Below are 21485 nucleotides of genomic sequence, written 5' to 3' on the forward strand. Positions count from 1 at the left end.
TATATTTATAAGTGGAATTGCTGAGTCCACATGGTGCTACTGGTAAAGAACCCACCTGCCAATGCAGGAGACAGAAGAGACTCAGGTTCGATCCCTGGGTCAGGAAGATCCTCTAGAGGAGGGCATGTCAACCCACTCCAGTATTCTTGCCTGGAGAGTCCCATGGATGGAGGAGCCTGGTGGGCTACAGTTCATAGGGTTGAAAAGAGTCGGACACAGCTGAGGCAACTTAGCGTGATGCACAGGATATAAGTTCAATTTTCAGAAATCCTGCCAAACAGTTTTCAAAGTGTTTGTCCCGAATTCCACTCCTCTTGGCACTGTGTGATAGTTCCAATTGCTCCATAAATATGTCCGTCTTTGTATTTTCTGTCTTTCATTTTAGTCATTTGGGTGGTCTTAAATTGCTTTTCTTTAATAAACAGTGACATTGAATACCTTCTTTTTTATGTTTATAGTAATATTCAAGTGCATATTCAAGTCTTTTTTTCTGCTGTTTCTCTGTTGGGTTGTCTGTCTTTTTGTCATTGATTTACAGAAGTTCTTTATATATTCTGGATATTAGTCCTCTTTTGGATACATGCTTCTTTTTATTTATACCTTGTGATGAATAAAATTTTTAAAAAATTCTATTCTTGTTGAATTTCTCAATTTATAGTTGTGCCTTTTGCATCTTATAAAACTGAAAAATAAAAATTTTCCAGTATCAAGTGGGTTTGTTTTCACACCTGTGAAGTAGTTTTGGTTTGCATTCCATAAAGTGCTTTTTTGGCCACTAAGTTTTGTCCACATCATCCTCTAAGGTTCATAATTATCTGTTGCTTTCAAGGTTCAGCAGAGTTTGGAGAAGATTTCTAAACTGGAGCAGGAAAAGGAACATTGGATGTTGGAAGCACAGTTAGCTAAAATCAAGCTGGAGAAAGAAAACCAGCGAACTGCAGATAAACTGAAGAGTACAAGTAGTGGGCAGGTGGTAGGGGTGGCCCAGGAGAAGGCTGCTGCGGTGACTTCTACGGGCCAGGAAGAAGCGTCTGCCAAGGCTGTGCCAGATCCCGTTCACAGCACCAGTGAGGTAAGTGTCTTTTTTTATAATGGTAACTAGTGGGGATCCCCCTGAGTGTTCAGAGTTTACCACGTGAATTACAGGAATTTATGATAGGAATAATCCACGTGCTCTGGAAAACTCAGGTTGGTGAGCAGGATGCCCCCTTCAAAACACAACTTTATTCCTTTCTCTTTGATTGTACATGCAAGAGTTCCCTACGGTAAGGGCTGTTTCTGGTGAAGATAAACTAAGTCAAATTATGATGATTCTGTTTTTCCATTGAAACGTTTGTGATATGGGGCTTATGTTTCTGACAAAGGACTAAATGACTAACTTTTCACAGAAATGACCATAAATACGTTTTAAAACCAATTATATGGTATATTCCTAGGTAATATAAAGCTTTATGATTTACATATAATACAGTTAGACTTCCTAAGGCAATATAGTGATGTTATTTTGCAGCTTTGTATTTCTTGCCTTATATTTAATTGCAGTGATTTAGAAGGTAAGGAAACATCTCTGTTGGAATTACAGAATTCAGAGTTACACGGAGAAAAATTTTCTGATTATAGTATTTTGCCCACTGTAAAACAGTAACTAAAAATCTAGATAAATGAGAAATCAGGAAAGGAAGGGAAAAAAGACCCTCAAATTAGAAGGATCTCATTAAATGTATTTTTGTCAGCGTTTTTTTGAGAAACTTGAGGACAGCCATGGTACTTGCTGACGGCCCTGTCCTAAGGTGTGTGATTCCCCTTATAGCTTGCGGATACTATTGAAGAGCAAGTCATGGTCCCTTTCATGTCTACCTGTGTCTGATTCAGAGCATACTTAATAGTAATATATACAAATTAACTTTTATTTTCAAGATGTATACAGACCTCACTGCACCTTAACAGTGTCAGAAACCTGGAATTATTGTTAGTTTTCTTAGATGTGACAATGATATTTTGATTGTTTAGGAGAATATCTTTATTTTTTGGAGGTAAATGCCAAAGTTCTTAGAGTAAGATATCATCATATTTGCAGCTTACTTTCAGATACTTCAGGAAATGTACACACACAGATAAATAAAGTAAATGTAACAAATTGTTCTTTATCAAATGTATTAATGTATTGATAATTATATTGATAATACATCGATAAATGTATAAATGTGTTAATACATTGTGGGTGCACAGGTGTTTATTATCCTTTTTTGCCCAAATTTACTCTGTGTTTACATATTTTCATAGTAAAATATAGGACAGGAAAAAAGAATTAAAATTCTTAGAAAAGTGAAAAACACACCAGACTTCCCAGAGCAGTGACCTGAATGGCCAGTATGCTCATTGGAGGATCCTATGTAAGCCTGATGGTGAGGTTGAATCCTAGCCACAGGTGTTGACCTCTCCCCCTGACAAGGGAAGATGACTGCCTGGAAGGACATTTAACCAACAGGACAGAATTCTGGCATCAGTTTAGGTACCATTTGGGGAAGTGCAACATTGCCAGCACTCATCTGTGGACTTCCCTTCAGAGTCTGTCTCATTAATCAGATCAGACTGAATGTTTTCATGATCTTTATTGCTAAATTATGTTCTAAAGGACTGTATTAGTTTATACTCTTTATTAGCAGCATATGAGAAAATGCCCACAGCAGTGAGAAAATGTTTAGTTATTAGGGTCACCATGAAACTATCTCTGGGTCTTGCCTGCTTTGGAAATAAGTGTAGAAATGACTCAGAGTTAAAGTCTGTTCTTCCTCTTTTTCTTCTACGACCATTTGTTGGGTTTCAGTAAAAATGGCTAACAGCATTTGGATAGAGGAAATAGTGATGGTCATATCCATTATTGCCATATGACAGAAATCATGAATATGGTTACATATCTGAAGGGCCAGCTTGTGTTGAAAGATGATTTGTATTGAAAGATGATTGATTTGAGGGTGACCTTTCAGAACTGCACTGCTAGTGTGCTTTTATTTATTTTTTTCAATGTTGCTTGTTTCATTTTATTTTTTGGCAACACCACACAGTTTATGAGATGTTAGTTTCCCAACCAGGGATTGAAACCAGGCCCACAACAGTGAAAACACCAAGTCCTAACCACTGGCCCACCAAGGAATTCTCATTAGTGTGCTTTGAAACAATGTGAACCCAGAAGAGAAAAAATATTACAAGGGTTTAAGCTGTTGTGTTTAAAGTATAAACAGTCTGTTCTAAAGCTTTTCCTCCCTTGTGTTCTAGATTGGAATTTTAACCAGGACATCTGACAGTGAGGTAATGTGTGCTTAACATCATGTTGTTTGTTAGTAAATATCTGACGACATGTTTGTTGACAAAGTCCAGCAAAAGTCAGCTTCATCTAATTACATTTCTGACAAGTCTAGTCATTGTGGATCCATGTTGCTTTTCTCTTGGGTCAGTGTTAACTGTCACCAACAAATCACAGCCTGTTTCTGTAATTGTCTTCTTGAATGACTTGACTTGGCAGTTTGACACTGTGTGGCATGAGCTCGGCCATCAGCTTGCTGGTATGTGGCTGGAGGCTGCAAGCCATTACCTTCCCAGTGGGCCAGCTGGCAGAGCAGGGCTTTTCAGGGCCTTGACCATCAATGGGCTTGTAGTTCTTTCCAGCCCTCAAGTGACTGAATCCAGGTCAAATTTGGCCTATCAAATAGGTTTGCACCTTTTCATTTTGAAATATTCCAAGTGTAAACTTACAAATAATCATTAAAAGAACACTGAAGTCATTCAGCCTAATAGTCAGAATGGTGAACTGGCAAACATAGTTCAAGTAGGTTGGTAAATTCTTTGGTTTCCTTATTGGCCTTATACTTTAGGTAATCTTGAACTTATGCATATACTTCTAAACTCAACTGAGTAGGTGCCATTGCTAGAGTAATTAGAAAACTAGTCTGGAACAAGGGCCATAAATTGTTCGTTATAGAAATAGTTTAATTTGTTAGTATGTTTAGAAGCATTAGAGCTATCTTAAGATAATGTGGGGGAAAAGAATGTTCATATTTTTAGGAATGCCAGTAAATGCTCCCCTTCTCCCTGTTCTCTAGTTAGTGGAAGACATAGGAGGCAGGCAGATAGAGATTTTGAAAAGTTAGGTGTGCGGCACCTAACTGAGAGACATGGCCCCATGGCTGGGGGCCCCCCCAAGACTTCACTTCTGCTTTCTGCTCTTGAAGCCACACCTTCACTGTGAGATGGGCAGGGAGCTGAATAAAAGCATCTGTCTTGTTTAAAGTTTTTCCGAAAAGTGGGGAAACTATGATTTCCCATCAAAATTCAAATGGAAATCTAGGAAATGTCTTCTTTTTATTTGGCTAAAGTGATAGTAATCTTTTTTTTTTTTTTCCCCTCTTAAAACTGCTTCATCCCACTGGCATCTATTTACTCAGTTATGTGTGCTCTCTTTAGGCTCCAGATGTGGAATCTCGGGAAGACTTAATCAGAAATCACTACATGACAAGGATAGTGGAACTGACGTCTCAGCTGCAGCTAGCTGACAGCAAGTCAGTGCACTTTTATGCTGAGGTGAGTGGAGAGTCAATTGGATCAGGTGGATTTTCCTAACCTCTTCAGCAATTAGGTCACTGTCTTGGCCTCCTGCTGTTCACCACAAAAGAGAGATCAGAGTCAGTGTGTCTGCAATGTGGATTTGGTTAGAGTTCATGTAGATTGGTCCACATACCAACGAAAAATCTTTATCGATAGACTTTCTTAGGGTTATATAACATGTTTTGGAACATTATTATTATAGATTCCTTGTTTTAGAGAGTTATAAGCTGGTAACATTCATAGGTGAAGGAATTTTCTTTTGGGATATTCAAAGTAAAGTATGCCTTTGTTTCTCTTTAGTATTCTCTTTAGTTACTAAATGACAACTTGTGGTAATGAGTTTTTATAAATGATAAAATGCAAGATGTAACCTCTTTCAACCTTTAAAAATTATAAAATGTTGCCTTTTGTTACATTTTCTTCTTCCATCACCATATAATTCATTTTCTTAAGAGGGTTAGAAAAAGGTTATGCAAGATAATAAAATTATACAAATTCCTTGATGAAGGGGAGAAAATGAAAGAAGAAATTACAGATACCAAGAAGTGAGAAACAATTTATAAGATAGAATGGATATCACTCAACATATAAGGATACTTGTAAGGTCTCTGATTAGAAACTTTTTCTTAAAAGGTTAGTTGTAGATGTCAGACAGAGATGTATAATCCTTTAAACTGTTAAGGAAATTGACAAAGGAAAGATCACACCCTTTATTAGAATGTGACTTTGTGATTTTCTCCTGTTCTGCAGAGACAGAGAGGTTGATAGGAAGCCAGGTGCTAGGAGTGCAGAGAGGCTTTGCTTCTCTCTTCTTGCTGAAATAAATGCTATGCATAGCTTAGTGTTGCATACCTGTTTGAGAAGATGATCAGTAGTGATAGCTGTTGGATTGTAGGAAAATGAGGACAGCAAGTTGGCTGCTGCAGCGCCTTACTGTTTGAACCATGTGGCACAGAACATCATCTTGTCCTGCTTTGGATCCCTGACTACCTTCTGAGTTACTCTTCCCAGCCTTGATTGTCATCCTCACAAGGACCTGTGTTTTGCAGAGCTCTCTCCCTCTTTCTCTGGTTCAATGGCTGATCACATAGATGTGTGATTAATAGAGAGTGGTTGATTTGGTTGGCTGAACTTGCCTGAAGTTCTCTTATAAGGAATGAAATTAGTAACTGGGGAATTTCTGAGGATTTCCAAGAGATTTGCTTATCTTAGTAAATTCTTTTAGCACAAATGTGATACAGGAATTTTAAAATGGTTCTAGTTTTTCCTTGTCTGTAAACAGGAAGTGGTGACCCTCAGTATTACTTTACTGGAATGGTCAGTCTGAGCATTTGATGTTGACACAGCATTCAAATGTGTCTCAACAGATTCTCCATGTCAACCTCATGGTTTATCAGAAAATTTAGTGATCCTTTTAATGGCACGCCTTCTTTGAACAATAGCATGAAATAGAATTTTTCTTTTTTCTTCTTCATGTTCTGTCTCCAGATAGCCTCAGTTTAGTAGGACCCGCCCCCCCTGCAAAAAAAGCCAACTGGGGTCTTTAAACTGCTCTCACATCTTTTTTCCCCCATCGACAGAGTGAGGCTGTGAAGATTTTGTTGTTCCTGTGATATGGTCTCCAATAAAGAACTTAAAACACAAGAAGAAAAGTATCTTAGAATTCGTACTGCTTAATGGCATTGATCACTTTTGAAATAACCACTTCCTTTCTCATCCAGCGTACATGAATCTTGGGTAAATGTAGAAAAGAAACTTCTTATGCTTTTTGTAACCTGTGGTCATTAGGCTAGAGTTTGGAAAGAAATACCGATGAACTTGGATTAGTAGATGTTTTTTCCCTCATTAAACTGCTGTGAGTGAGGACCACTCACATTTCTTATGTGTGCTCCAGGGTATATGGTACAGGGCCTGTGGATATTTGGCAGATGTTTGTGGAATGAAGGAAGGAAGTGTGGTCTTGGGGATTGTTTTCTAGTAACCTTCCCTGAAGTAAGTTCGGTTTGGGGAAATGCTTCCTGAGATTATGGTATGTTTTCTGATTTCACAGTGCCGAGCACTCTCTAAAAGACTGGCCTTGGCTGAAAAGTCTAAAGAGGTACTGACAGAAGAGATGAAAGTAGCCAGTCAGAACATTAGCCGACTTCAGGTGAGTTTCATGTTACCTACGCAGTATGTTTTTTCATTGAAGGTTCTTAGGCTGAAAATCAGCATTTCCTTTCTAAAAGGGTGACATTTGACCTCTAGATATAATATTTTTCTTACCATTTTATTTCTAGCTTATTTTCAAGTTACAGCTCATTTATGGCAAGCAAGAAGTGGTTGTATTATTTGTTTCTCTAGTTTAATTTTAATTATAAATAGTTTTGTAATCAGTGTTTCTTTAAATAATACTTATTTATCCATAGTCCTTCCTTTTTCTCTTCCTCCCAGTTGATAATCCCTGTCATGGCTGGCCAGAAGTTTATTTTGTTCATTTGACTCAATTCCTTCTCTTTACTGATTCATAAAACTGACATAAACTGAAAGATAGGGCTACAAAATATTCCTTCTTACTCACTGCTTTGTTTTCAAGCCTTGTTTCTAGAAGCCTTTATTAAATGTACACATGCTACAAGCAAAGAAATAACTCATTAACAGCAATACCTACTTCCTTCTGGTTTCAGATTCATTTATAGATTTTCTAGAATCACAAGACTAGATGTTAAAAGGCCAAAGAGAGCCTGAGAGATGAGAGGGGAGAGGAAAGTGCTTTTTCCAGGGAGAGTCCTGCCCAGACGGCTGTGGGATCCCCATCGAGTGTGGGGTGGTGGGAATGTGCCAGAGACCACCTTCCCCGCCTCACCAAAGGCTCAGGAAAACCTGAGGGAAAGAGCATGAATCCCTCTTGTTGTTTTTTTTGTGTGTGTGTGATACTTTTATACCTGGCATAGAAGGAAACTCATTTCTGCAAAGAAATTCAGAACCCATATTAAAGGTTGAGAAAAACTTCTTCCCCATTTTTGCTTGTTCTCTTGTTAGACCTGTAGCTTAACCTGCTTCTTAATTGATCAGATAGGCCATCTTGATAGGTTGCTTTTCCAACATTTTTTTTTTTCTTTTCTTTTTTGTTAAAGAAACTTTCAAGTTGTATAACTGGTGGAGTTTTGCTTTCTCTTTTCTTTTTTCCCTGGCCATTCAGGATGAGCTGACAACTACCAAGAGGAGTTATGAGGATCAGTTAAGTATGATGAGTGACCACCTGTGCAGCATGAACGAGACGCTATCTAAACAGAGAGAAGAGATTGACACACTAAAGATGTCCAGTAAGGTAGGGGAAGGAAGGGTCCCTCTGAGGAGTAATAGTTAATATTTAATGTATTTCATATAAGGTACTTCATTGCTGTGTGTTTCAGGAGCAAAGGATTAAGAGATTTGAAGTGTTTATAAATCATTTCACTTGTCCTCTTATCCGAAAGTAAAATGAAGATTGTTTGATTGAGTTACAAGTTGAGAGAAGGTCTGACCTCCAGGCCCTAACGCTGTGTTGCTTGCTTTTTGGTTTTGGGGCAATTCTGCTGCTGTTCTGTTAGTTAGGAGCACTCTTAAGAGGGTTTATGATGGGGATTACTCTTTATATGAATCTAAAATGGTCTCATTGAAAAGTAACCTTCTTAGCAAATTTATTCTCATAACATATCCATATAACCATATAAAAGGACTATTTTGTCCTTTTAATTCCAAAGACTTCTTAAATTTCATTTCCCATAAAGCCTCTGCTTGTCCAGGCTGGGGTCAGTAGATATGGGTAGTGTTTTTGTGTTGAAGGGCATATCCATGTATCATGTACCTTTGTTGTATCATTATACACACACACACACACACACACACACACACACACACACACTCTTAGCATGAGAGGTAGGCTTCAAGAGGCCAGAGAGCTGGTTGCATGCATGATCTCAGATGCTTGGCATATTTTGATAACTCAGACAACACCCTGCCACCAGCAGCTTGGATCTGCTGTCTCCAGCCTGTGCTCTTTGCAGTTCACGCTGCCCCTCACTGATCTTGCAGGCATGTGCTGAGTTCCTGTTGCGTGCTGGCCCTGGGAAGGACACAGAGATGAACAGACCATAGCTTCATTTTCGCATCTGCCGGTGGTGGTGCAGAGCTGCCTCCCGCTCAGTTGCTGTCTCCTTGGAAGTGTATCATGTTAATGCACTAGAATCTGCCTTACAGAGTTTTGTTTCTCAGTGTAATTTGGTGGTATTGATTGGCCTCTGGCTGCTTCAGAGAATGTTTGTGATGCTTCTCTGGGACATCTTGTGATGGTTGTGACCAGCCTATGTGGTGCTGATTAGGGTTCTCCGGTTACTGGTGCTTGGGGAGACTTGAGCTTGTAGGTAGGGGGTAGGGTATTGGTCCTTTTGAAGAATGCCTCCTTAACCCTTTTGGCCTCTTGGTATTCCATCAGGGCAATAGCTGACTCATGTAGAAAGCACATGTGTTAGTGGAAGTAGCAGGAGAAAGCCTGCTTTTAGCATCTAACATTTGAAGAAGAGTAACAGTCATTATAGGAAAAGTTTTCAGACCTCAGAGCTGCAGAGGGCATTTGGTTCTGAATTGAGGAGGGTTAATGTTGGGTATAGGGGCTTCCCTGGTGGCAATTGGGAGACCTGGGTTCAATCCCTGAGTCTGGATGATCCCCTGGAGAAGTGAATGGCAACCCACTCCAGTATTCTTGCCTGGAGAATTCCAGTGACAGAAGAGCCTGGTGAGCTATAGCAAAGCTCATTGTCCCAAAGGTAATTAATTGTATTGCAGTCACTTTGTAAGTAAGGAAATTTTTAAGCCCTCTTGGAAATTTTTAATCTAGTCCTTAGAATATCTGTGATTAATAAAGCGTAAAGTTAGTGATCCTTCTTTACTTTCTAGTTTCTGTTGTTAACCTTTCTTTGATCTTTCTGTGGTCCCTATATTTTGTACCCCCCTACCCCACTCCCCATTTATTAGTCATTTAAATTGCTATAGCATCAGATAGCTGAGTTGACATGGTCTCCATTGGATACCAAGTAAACATCCTGAAGCCGTTTGTTTGCTATTATCTTGTTCTGAACTCCAGAAAAAAGAAAAGTTACATAAAACTGGAAAGTCCAGATCTCTGTATGTGAGGGAATTGGGAATTAAGTTAAGACATCTTCCAAGTTGCTCTCAGCTGGTATCTGAGCTTCCTTTTATCCTGCGATTATCATTGCCACTGAGATATTAGCTGGCACATATTAAAAATAAGTTCCTATTAAGACCTTTTAAAAGGTGTTCATTTCAACAGCAAAGGAACAAGTTTAGGCTAAAATATTTTATTCAGCTTTATGAAATCATAAACTACCTTGTCTTTGAAACAAAATGAATATATGAGGTTTGATAAATCCAAGATATGCTTTCTTTTCTTTATTACCTGTGCTCAGACACCAGGGAAATAAGGTAGATGGAGAAAAGTGGAGAGAGTGAAAAGTAACAAACTGCTCTGTGATTTCTAAATAAAAGTTAGCAATGGAAGGTTATCAGCTCTTCTCCTTCTTGGAAGCTAGTTTTCCACAGTGAACTATGGCTTCCAGACAGCTTGATCTCTAAGTTGTGTGGATGATTTTTCTAGAAGTTGGTATTCTTATTGTTGATATTTTTCTTTGCACAGGGAAATTCTAAAAAGAACAAGAGTCGATAGTTTACGGATAGCGGGTTGGCGACTTCTTTCCAGAGCTGCTACTGCTGAGCGGAGCTGCGGGGCCGACCCTCCACGTCCAGTGCTGGCCGCCTTCAGGAAGCTGGAGTGTTGTTGGACCTAGTAAAGTAGTCAGTGTTGTAAATGGCCCTGAAATATTTAAAATATATTTGTAACCGGTAAGGCAAATACAGAATTTGATGTTGACAGTAAAATGGAAAACAATACACATACCTTGGATATTGTAGGTTTCCTTATGCTGTTTTTACTGTGCACTTTTTAAAATTAGGTTTTAATTTCAGTATGTAAGAACAACAAATATTTTGTATATTTTCAGACTCGATGATATGGTAATCAATTTGGTATCTATGGAATAGATATATGTTTCTGGATAAAATGCTTACATTGTCAAACTGTCATTACTTCTCGCTATAATTGAAAACAGTCTCCAGTTCCTTTTGAAGACTTATTCATTCTCTCTGTCTCTCTTTCTCTGTTCTGGAGGGACTGGGCCTTGAAAACTCCAGATCTTGTGGTTTATTATCATTGTCTTCAGCTCTTCAGTACCTTCTCTGTGTTGGAATAATAGCTTAAGGAAATTGATGTCAATAAATTCATACTTATATCAAACTTTCAGTCTTCTGAGAATCTGATGAAGGAAATGGAAACGTTTTAAAGTAGGCTTCACAGAATTACCAAATCCCAGTTGATTTAGATATAATCTTTCTAATCCTTCAAATTGGAATAATTGTACAGTTAATCCTTTATTAAGGCTTTGAGTACCTCTCAAGGTACTTGTAACTATACTTCAGGCAAGGTTGCTAAGCCCTTTCAGGCTCATATTGGTTTATTTCATAAACATTGTGTCATTTCAGTGTACATTTCAGAGGTGTCTCTCCCAGCACCTCCCTCCCCAAGTCTTTAGTTTCTCCTTCCCTCCGAGTCTCCTGCACATGCCCATTTCACTCCATGTCTGTATCCCCAGACTGAAGCTCCTCCTTCCTCACCTCCCTGCCTGCAGCTTCATCTCTTGTGAGCCTCTTCATTGGGCAATTGCTAGTCACCTTCCAGAATGCTTTACTCTGTTTCACCTGAGTGCTCAGCACCAGCTTCCCTCTGTGCTCAGCACGAAGGCCAACTCCTTGGCCTCCGCCCCGTGTTCTTGGCTGCCTGCTGTAGAGACAGACTGGCTGTTGTGCCCAGTCTTCACAGTAATGGAAGTATTTGAATCCTGCCTCAGGGATCTCTGGGTGAGTCCAGCTCGATCCCATCCTCCCTAGCCCCTTGGCCCTTTCTGTTTTGTGTGATCTGCTCATTTTCATTCTCTGTCAGCTGAACCCAGCGGTGTTCACTGTGGCTGCGCCTAAGCCCCCAAGCACCGTGTTGCTAAGCCCCCAAGCACCGTGTTGCTTAGCTCCACCTTAAACCTAGAGTTTCCAGCCCCTGCTAGACCCTCAGTGTTCTGTGACCCTGCGTTTCTGTTCCTCCTTTGGAGGGTTTGGGACTAAGGAGTGATGTCATCTGGCTTATGCTTTAATGGAATCATGGGTTGCTAGGCTGAAAATCCAGAGAAGGCAATGGCACCCCACTCCAGTACTCTTGCCTGGAAAATCCCATGGACGGAGGAGCCTGGTAGGCTGCAGTCCATGGGATCGCTAAGAGTTGGACACGACTGAGCCACTTCACTTTCACTTTCATGCATTGGAGAAGGAAATGGCAACCCACTCCAGTGTTCTGGCCTGGAGAATCCCAGGGACGGGGGAGCCTGGTGGGCTGCCGTCTATCTCTGGGGTTGCACAGACTGGGACACAACTGAAGTGACTTAGCAGCAGCAGCAGCAGCAGGCTTAAAATCGATTGTAGGGTAGCAAGGGTGGAAGTAAACAGAAGAGTTAGGAGGCTATTCAGTAGCAGGAGGCTGTTGAGATGATGGTGGCCTGGTGCATGCTGATGGCAGTGGAAGTTGTGTGAAGGCTATTTCTGGATTTGTTTTGAAGAGAGTAGATAGGAATTGCTGAAATCGCAACGCTTTCCTCTATACTTCTGTTACTCTTTATACTTCTATTACTCTTCTCTGCTTTTACTCCTAATACTTATCATAATCTAACCTACAATATGTTTTGCTTATTTATCTTGTTTATTGCCTGTTTCTCCCCTTTAGAGGTTACAGTTCCATAAGGGCAGGTTTTTGGTCTGGTTTGCTCACTGTTGTCTTCCCTGTACCTAAAACACTGCCTGGCATTCAGTGAATGTTTGTCAAAAGAATGCTTCCTGGGCAGGAACGTGGAGTGTGAGAAAAAGAAGAGTCAGTCAAAGGTGAAGCCAGGGATTTTGACCTGAATGCACCTGACTGCAAGGGAAGATCGAGGGAGTAGCATCTTGCTTCTACCTGGCTATGAGTTAAGCTGAACATCTAGGAGTCCCCTTGACTTTCTCCTCACCTCGCACATCTCACTTTTTATCTTGTCTTGCTGAACCTTCCTGCCTTTTCACATATCTTGGCTCTAACTTCTTATTTGATGCCTTAAATTGAGCCCTGGCTCCCTGCTGCCTGGATGACTCACTCGTCTTCCTGTTCTCCAGACATCTCTCTCTCCACTTAGCACATTTCTGCAGAACCATCTCCTGGATAGAAAGAAAGCCTTCACAGTGGCCCCTCATTGCGCTCTGGCTGTAGTGTGTACGTGTGAGACGTGTGTACTGTCACTCACTTTCTCCTTATTCTCTTCCAAGCACCTCCGCCCCCCACCCTTGCTGTAGTTTCTGTAGAAGGAAATGGCAGCCCACTCCAGTGTTCTTGCCTGGAGAATCCCAGGGACAGGGGAGCCTGGTGGGCTGCTTGTCTATGGGGTTGCACAGAGTCAGACATGACTGAAGTGACTCAGCAGCAGCAGCAGCAGTGAAAGTGAAGTCACTCAGTCGTGTCGGACTCTTTGCGACCCCATGGACTGTAGCCTACCAGTCTCCTTCGTCCATGGGATTTTCCAGGCAAGGGAACTGGAGTGGATTGCCGTTTCCTTCTCCAAGTCTCTGTCTACCTTTATGAAAATCCTCAGACCTCTGGGTCAGGAAGAGTGTCACTTCTGAGAGATGGGCCTGCTTTTCTCTTAGAGAAAATGTGAATCTTGGGTTGTGTCCTTCTTTGCTTTGGTGGCTGAGACTTGTATCTCTCCCCATCTGAGAGCTGCCAGAGCTCCCAGATCAGCGGCCCCTATCGCCTAGCATGGTGCCTGGTCCCACAGACCTGCTGGCAGTCCTTGTGGAGTGCTTGACCTTTGTGTAGGGGTCAGTGCCTCTGGGAGGTTTCCTCGGTCTGAGGAACAGGGCAGGACTCTAGAGGGTGCAGTTGGTTTCCTGATAAAATTGTCCCTTTTTAACTTAATTGCTAAGATCTTTGTTCTTTAGGCAGTCTCTTGCCAAAGCATATAATGACCACCACTGGTTAACCATTTATTTAAGTCAGGCATGGTAAAGACTTGACTTATTTCATTTAAATTTCCAGTAACTGTATCTCATTGGTGCTATTACTGTCCCTGTTTTACAGTTAGAAAGCTAAGGCTTAGAGAGGGTAAGCAGTTTGTCTATAGTCACACAGCTAGTCCATGTGGGGCTGGGATTCAGATCCAGGCTTGTCTGATTTCCAGAGCCTGGCTTATTCACTACTGTAGTATGAGCCTTTTGAATTGAAGACATTCAGTTCTCTTCCTACAAGTACTATATATTTGGAGGATAAAATATTAAATTTCTCTGTAACTCCTATACTTCATGCAACTTTCCCTTTCCATGTCTTCAGTAAGTATTCTTACCCCTTCTTTCAGCATTCATTTAGCTTCTTGAGCTTATGGCCTGGGTACAAGGTTTGCCTTTGATACGATTTTTTTTCTTCTCTGACCCTGTTTTTATTTACGTATTCCTCGTTACATAAACCTTCCCAGCTACCAAGTTCTGAATTTAATAAATTTATGGCATGAGTCTCCCCCTTCCTCATAATCCACTTTCTGTACAAACTTTGTTGTTATTTTTTTTTTAAAGGAATTTTGTGACCACAAAACTAGAGATTAGTATGAACCCTTTTGTCTCCATCACTTCTTACAAACATTTTGTCAGTCTTGTTTCATCTTTTTTTCCATGTGGCTTCTTTTCCGGGAATATTTTAAGGCAGGTCCCAGACATTGGACCGTTTCCCCTGTGAACACTTGAGTCATGCATACCTTTTGTAAAGATGAGAGCGCTAACTTCTTAATCTGCCTTACCCAGTGCCTGCTGAATGCTCCAGTACAGATGAGACTGTGATAAGCAAAGCAGTCCACCGGCTGCCCTTGAGAGCTCACAGTCTGCTAGTGAAGCAACAGTGATCCTGTAAATGCACAATTACAATCTGCCATATGTCCTGTCTTGCCCTGGGCTTGTCTCAGACAAGGCGGCAAGTGAGAGAGAAAACATAGAGGCTGCTGTTTCCTTGATTAAATGTCTGTATTTTTACCAAAATTATAAACTCGATTTGAGTCAAGCTGTTCTGAAATACTTATTACAAGAATGTCCCTGGTGGTCCAAGACTCTCTGCTCCCAATACAGGGACCCCGGTTTGATCCCTGGTCAGGAACTAGATCCCACATGCTGCAGCCAAGAGTCTGAATGCCACAGCTAACGATCCTGCATGCTGAAACTAAGACCTGGCACAGCCAAATAAATATTTAAAAATAGTACTTATTTTAAAGAGAAAACAAGGCAAAAGAGACAAATCTCCTGATTTTCACCCTCATTTCATGCTCCCCAGAGAAAAGCACTTTCACTTACTGTTTTGATCTATCTCCCTATTTCCAAATGACACGCTACTTTCGCTTTTCCTGTTGGGCATTGTCAGTTGATTTTCCAGTTAGAAGATGAGGATTTGTCTGTGTTTCATCTGCCTCCCTTTCCCTACTACTCACATACATATACACGCTTTCTGTTTTCCTGTTGTCTCTTTCAGACTAGTTATATCAACATTTTGATTAGACTGATACTCCATGTATATTTTAGTGTGATCATTTAAATGCTGTTGGTAACTGAGTCATGTAATGTACTATGATGCCTTTTCCTTTCTTGTACAACTTTTTTTTGTTTTCCCTGGAGTTAATAACTGTATCTATCTGTCTTCCATGGTGCTTATCACTAATTATTCCTAAATTCTCTCCTAGGTGCCCAGGTGTATAATTCTCATCTCAGTGAGATCAGATTCAGCTGGGTGTTTAGCCAAATTTATCTTCTTCAAGAAGTCTCTCCTAGGGAATTCCCTGGCCATCCAAGGGTTAGAACTCAGTGCTCTCAATGCCAGGGTTCTGGGTTTGATCCCTGTTCTGAGAACTAAGATCCCACAAGCCATGTGGCGCAGCCAGAAAAAGGAAGGAAAGGAAGAAATCACTCCGAGAGTCCTTTGATCTGTGCCAGGCTATCCTGGTTGATCTCTAGGCCAGCTGTACTGCTGCTGTCTTGGGATCTCCCTTCCTTATCATCCTGGGCATCGTGTCTCCTCTTAAAATAACTCTCTCCATAAGCCTTTCCAGTGAGTATCTTTTGTCTCTACTTGCCATTGCTGTGCCCTCTCAAAGAATCATCTGTTCTGTCTAGGCCTTTTAAAATATGGAAAGTGAAAAATGAGAGATAATTCTCAGTCCGGGGACAGATAGGGACTCAGTTGACTGAAGTTCACATAGGAGCAAATAAAAAGGACTTTAATCATTCATTGCTTCCTGGAGGTGATGGAATTTTCAGAACTTACTGAAACAACATTTCTGACTTTTTCTTCATTAGATACTATATGCCTATTGTGAAAAATTTGGAAAATGAGGAAAAGTGTTGAACACACATCTTTTTGGAGATTCAGCTATTAATATTTTTGTTTATTCCTGTTCTTTTTTCATGCATATATATGATACATGTTTTCAGTAAAAATTGGGATTATAAGAAATTCCAAATGAGAAAAAGAGGCTCTTTAATATAAAGTAGCTGGGAGGGGGGTGTAAGTTTGCTGGCTGCACGACTCCAGGGGGCACTGTTCACATTCTGTTCTGTAGCAGGCCTGGGTGAAGGGAGAAGACGCTCCAGGTTCAGCCTGAGCAACTGTGATAAACAGCATGTGTTTTGTTAGGTCATTTTACACACCACCCCCCATCATGCTTGTTATAAGCAATACTGTTCACTTTTCAAAGCTGATGAATAAAACTGGATTCTCCACTGCTTTCGGGAAGAGACCATCACTTATGCTAACAGATACTTTTTAGCAACACAACCATTTTCCAAGTTCATTAGCCACTAAAGCAAAACAAAAAAACCATCTGCACTATTTCCAAACAAAAATGTGAGAGAAAAAAACAAAATGAGGAACCAATTAGCTGAGAAAGCCACCAACAATGTTGGAGCAAAAGGCTCTCTCCAAATGATCATGAATTAAAGCTTTCTTCATCATAAAAACCCTCAGACAGAAGAATGAGCAGTTTATAGTTTTGTTCTATGCAACATTGACCCTGGAAGTTGTTCCCAGCTCTTAAAAGGCTGGAGATAGCAACTTGGTTGATGAAGGCTAAGAAACCATCTGGCAGAGCCACACTGACAAGGAATAGTCTGGGGACAGAAGAGAAGCTTCTGTTCTCGGCTAAGGGCCACGTTCTCAGACACTGTGGTGATAAATGGAAAGCTTGTCAGTAAGTTTAGCCTGTGCTATACATTTTTAAGCAGTTTGGTAATTAGCTCCAAAATAGGAAACTAACTGGCAATCAGAGCATTAGAGCAGGAAAACCCATTACATTTCTTCCAAATCTTTGAAAGAAAAGGTCATAGAGCAGGATTAGAATAACTGTTTTTGTAAAGAGAGGATCAGAAGAATTGACTCCTGGGTGGAAACATGCTGGAGGCTATTATTGTTAGGCCCCTTCCCCACTTAAATCCTTTGTATTGTTTTAAATGATTTCTGCTCCTTCAGTGGCCCACTGCTCCCCAAACACCAGTGGGATAGCTGGGTGGTGACACCTCATAGGTCCAAGAATAGAAAAAGCATGGTTCAGTTAACTAACAAAAAAAACCGTTGCTTACTATCTCACTTAGACGCTGAAGAATATTTCCCCTTAAAACATGGAAAGTGAAAAATGAGAGAGTCCAGGCAGAGTAGGGAGGGACTCAGTTGGCTGAAGTTCACATAGGAGCAAAAAAAGAAAAAAAAAGGACTTTAATCATTCATTGCTTCCTGGAAGAGATGGAATTTTCAGAACTTATTGAAAAACATTTCTGAATTTTTCAGCTTTCCTCTGTTTCCTTAGGGTACCTCTTCTGCTGTGTTGTCGACACATCTCATGTTATCATTTTCACGTATGCCATCTCCCTCAACAACTACAGGTGCCATGAAGCAGGAACCGTGCCTTATGCTTACTCCCTGACAGTGCTTAGCAGAATGTCTTGTACACAGTAGGTGTTCAGTTAATGCTAATTGGATACATATTAGGAAGCAGGCCAAGGTACTATATACAACTGTAGCTCAAGCCATACCTAGGGGTGACCTATCTCCAAAACAGGATAGCCAGTCCCAGGCCCTGAGTTGATTAAGTGATCATTCCTCTATGTATTATTGATTTCATTTGGCATTCTCAGTGAGGATGTATGCTTTTTATTTATCTCTGGAAATTGCTTTTGAAAGAGTATTTTAGTTTCCTCATGGATAAAGTTGTTTAAAAACATCAGAATGTATCATGTACCTAAAATGGTGTGTTTTTATTTTTTTCCTGTTTCTTTTTCACTGCTGTTGAAGCCATCACTGGTTAATTTTTTTTAAATACTGTCTTCCGCAGGGCTTTACTTTATCTTGAATGAATGTTGTAATATAAACAGACTGACTCTTGTAAAGTTTTTAGAGAGGGATGTTCTTATCAAGCATTTTGGGCTAAGACTGTCCTAGATCTGAAGTCCTCACTTTCCAATAAAGTCCACCTTCACATTGGGCATTTCCAAAAGCTGGTTTGAATTTATATTGATCCTCACAGCTTCAGCTAATTCGAGACTTGAGGAATTCCAAGTTAATCTTCTAGATCATATTTATAGACAACTTGGGGACTGTTGCTCAACAGTGTGGAAATTCTAAATGGGTTCTATAAAAGGCTGCCAGGAAAGGGAAACCTGCTAATGAAAAGAATGATATAGCCTGAGGGTCTCTTTACTGAAGAGCAAAGAGAAGGACAGGAACTGGAGGAAAATGAGGTCACAGCTGGCCATGAACAGCTGTGGGCGCCTGGCTAGTTAGGCCAGACTGAGCTGTTTACCACCAGATTTTGATACAAACGGACACTGCCAGAAAGGGTCCTTTGAAAATAGGTGGACGTGTTACAAGAAATAAATCTGCATTCGTGAAAATGGCAACCTTTTGGGCCATGCTGAGTCACACAGAAGAGGAGCGCCTGTCCCTTGCAAAAGATAAATGGTTTTCAGTCAACTGCATTTGCCCTTTAGAAGATTATGGGCCTATTTGCTTTGCAAAAGTGTCAAAGTTTCCAAAAGAGATTTCTTTCACTGGGTGGGCTACCTACTAATCAAGATCATAATGGTTGGAATTAAAAAGAAGATGGAATTTAAAAGGTGAACTCAGGACTCTCTTTAAGCCAATGATAATTACTGGTTTGTCCAATGTGTTGTTTCCTTTCTGTAGTTACAGGTGGCATTTTCTGTGATGGGCTGGCCTCTTGGATGGCCCAATGGCTAGACACAGGAATTTCAGTTTGGGATTTCAGCCAGAATGCCTGGAGTCAAGACATCTCTTGATTATACTTAAGATTGTCTTTTCTCAGATCATGAACTAATCATCACTTAGCTTCATTATTTAATCTTGTTTCATATCCCCACTATTCCCCTCAGAAGTTTTCTTGCATTCAAAAGGGATGATGATATTTTATCATGTTTTTTTTTCTACTTTGTGTTGCCATCATGTAACTTTTCCCAGGTCTGTTAACATCTCTTTTCTTCTCTTCTGCCTCCCTATTCTTTGTCCTTGTTCTGCACTTCGCTCAGCTCCTTACCAGAAGGCTTGGGCCCAGTACCTGTCTGGGTACTGGAGCTGGCTTGGGCCCAGTACCTGTCTAATTCCACAGAAGAGTCTCTGAAAAGTTAACATTCATTTGACTTCCTATGTTTTAGACTCCTTTTTCTCCCTCAACCCTTGATCATCACAGGGATGGTAGCTGGAGGACAGGGACTATGAGGAGGACGTGATGTCTTTTTCTGTTTGCCTAGGGTGTCTTAAGCTTAAGCACAATTAGAAATTTGATCTGAAACTAAATGTCTCCTAAACAGATCCCAGCTGTGTGACATGAGGCACTCCAGTGCCCTCTCTGAATATTTCCTTCCTTCCTCAAACCCCTCAGGTTCTAACCACTGGCTGCTGGTTGAATAGGATACTGATTATCTTTTCCATTTCACCAAGGAATTCCAAGGTCAAACACAAGACTACACTTTAAACACCATTAAAAAGAAAATCACGCTGCTGTGCAAACACAAGGAAGTGTTCAATCAGAATTCCCTCATTTCCTCTCTATCATCCAAGCACTGCATTTCAAGTCAAGATACTCACTGGTGTGTGTGTGTGTTAGTCGCTTAATCGTGTCCGACTCTTTGTGATCCCATGGACTATAGCCTGCCAGGCTCCTCTGTCCATTGGATTTCCCAGGCAAGTATACTGGCGGGGGTTGCCATTTCCTTCTCCAGGGAAATCTTCCCGACCCAGGGTTGAACCCAGGTCTCCTGCACTGGAGGCGGATTCTTTACTGTCTGAGCAACCAGGGAAGCCCATACCAGCCTGGAATTCAGGCTGTTTCCAACACAGACCCCAGGTGGGACCATCGAGAGGAAGACAGCCAGCAACACCTCTCTCGGGGCTGTGATTTGTAGGGTTCCTGGAATGCCTCAGGGAATGCCTTTGCATGTACATGAACGTGAACCTGGGGTCAGTGGATGGGCAGGCCATTCGTAACAACTTACTGACTGCAGGTGGATGAATGTGTCTTGTTACCCGAACATTATCGACTGAAGACGTTTCAGTATTCACTTACATGACAAATCACTGGCCACAGACGTTAGTTCCTGCAAAAATCCCTTGGTCAATAATGTGCCAAGTCCCATTTCACTTTCCAGAGCATCCCAGACATTAGAACATTACAGAAGCTGGAGACAGGGGCCCCCATGCCCACTTCCCGGGGGTGGAATCAGCATTTAGGGTGTTCAACAACTGGGATTCGGAGGCAGATGCCAAAGAAGACAGATGAGTGGAACCAACAGCCAGTAACCTGGCTTCAGCAATTTGGCCCCCTCAAAGGGACTATGTGATATCAATGAGTCGCCCTGGCTTCCAAAGACCACAGTGGGGAGCAGAACTCCAAGCCAGTCATCGTGCACAAGGCCTGCAGCAGGGCCGCCGGAAGGGGGGTGACCCAAATGTCTTGAAGCAAGCCCAGGGGACCACCGCAACCTGGTTCATCCTTCCGGTTGCACACACTAAGGCCTCCTAACTCCTCTCCTTGGACCCAAGCCCTCTCTTCCCAGGTAGTTCATTTTACAGACCATTAAATCAATATTCATCAGTCACCATTTTGAGCCCACAAAGATTTACTGGGTGCCTACTGTGTGCCAGGCTCTAGGGATACAAAAGTGAATTATATATATGTATGTATATATACACATATCAAAATATTCCTTTGCTTAAGAACTTTCATGAATTTCCCATTTCCTTCTTTGTATATAGTTTCATCTTCTCATCCAAACATCTCACCTTTCCTAAGATTTTCCAGCCTTGCCATCCCAGGGCCTGGAATGCCCTCTTTTCTCACCTTCTGAGTCTGTTCAGAGTCCACCCAAGTCTCCCATCCTGGACTTCAGTGTCTCTTCAGTGAATCTTCTTTTTCTAGTGAGGTAGCTACATTTGTGAAAGAGATTCAGATGTCAAGTGACTTGCCCAGAGTCACCTGCTTGCAAGTGATGGATCAGGGACTAAATGTCAGCCCCTAACCTTTCCTTGGAGGACAACTCTCCTCTCCTGCATTCTGCAGGGGGCCTCCTGCTGCATCCACACAGCCTGGCCCTTCGCTAGGCATCTCTGTCCTCCTCTTTCTCTTAATGGGCCTATTGATGGGCCCTGGAAGGTGGGGTTCCATCTTAGCCTCTAAATAGGG

General features: G+C 41.2%; 1 protein-coding gene across 1 annotated transcript in view; it reads left to right on the top strand.

Moving 5' to 3' along the window:
• Positions 1–10819, top strand: part of PPP1R21 (protein phosphatase 1 regulatory subunit 21) — a 66981-nt gene extending 56162 nt beyond the window's left edge. Inside the window, exons 17-22 of the mRNA XM_052648446.1 lie at positions 830–1072; positions 3277–3309; positions 4462–4578; positions 6653–6751; positions 7784–7912; positions 10277–10819. Of these exons, the coding sequence (XP_052504406.1) occupies positions 830–1072; positions 3277–3309; positions 4462–4578; positions 6653–6751; positions 7784–7912; positions 10277–10306 (651 nt within the window). The 3' untranslated portion in view covers positions 10307–10819. The remainder of the gene's footprint in view (positions 1–829; positions 1073–3276; positions 3310–4461; positions 4579–6652; positions 6752–7783; positions 7913–10276) is intronic.
• The last annotated feature ends 10666 nt before the right edge of the window (positions 10820–21485 follow it).

The sequence above is a fragment of the Budorcas taxicolor genome, chromosome 11, assembly GCF_023091745.1.
Source record: "Budorcas taxicolor isolate Tak-1 chromosome 11, Takin1.1, whole genome shotgun sequence".
Taxonomy (NCBI): Eukaryota; Metazoa; Chordata; class Mammalia; order Artiodactyla; family Bovidae; genus Budorcas; species Budorcas taxicolor.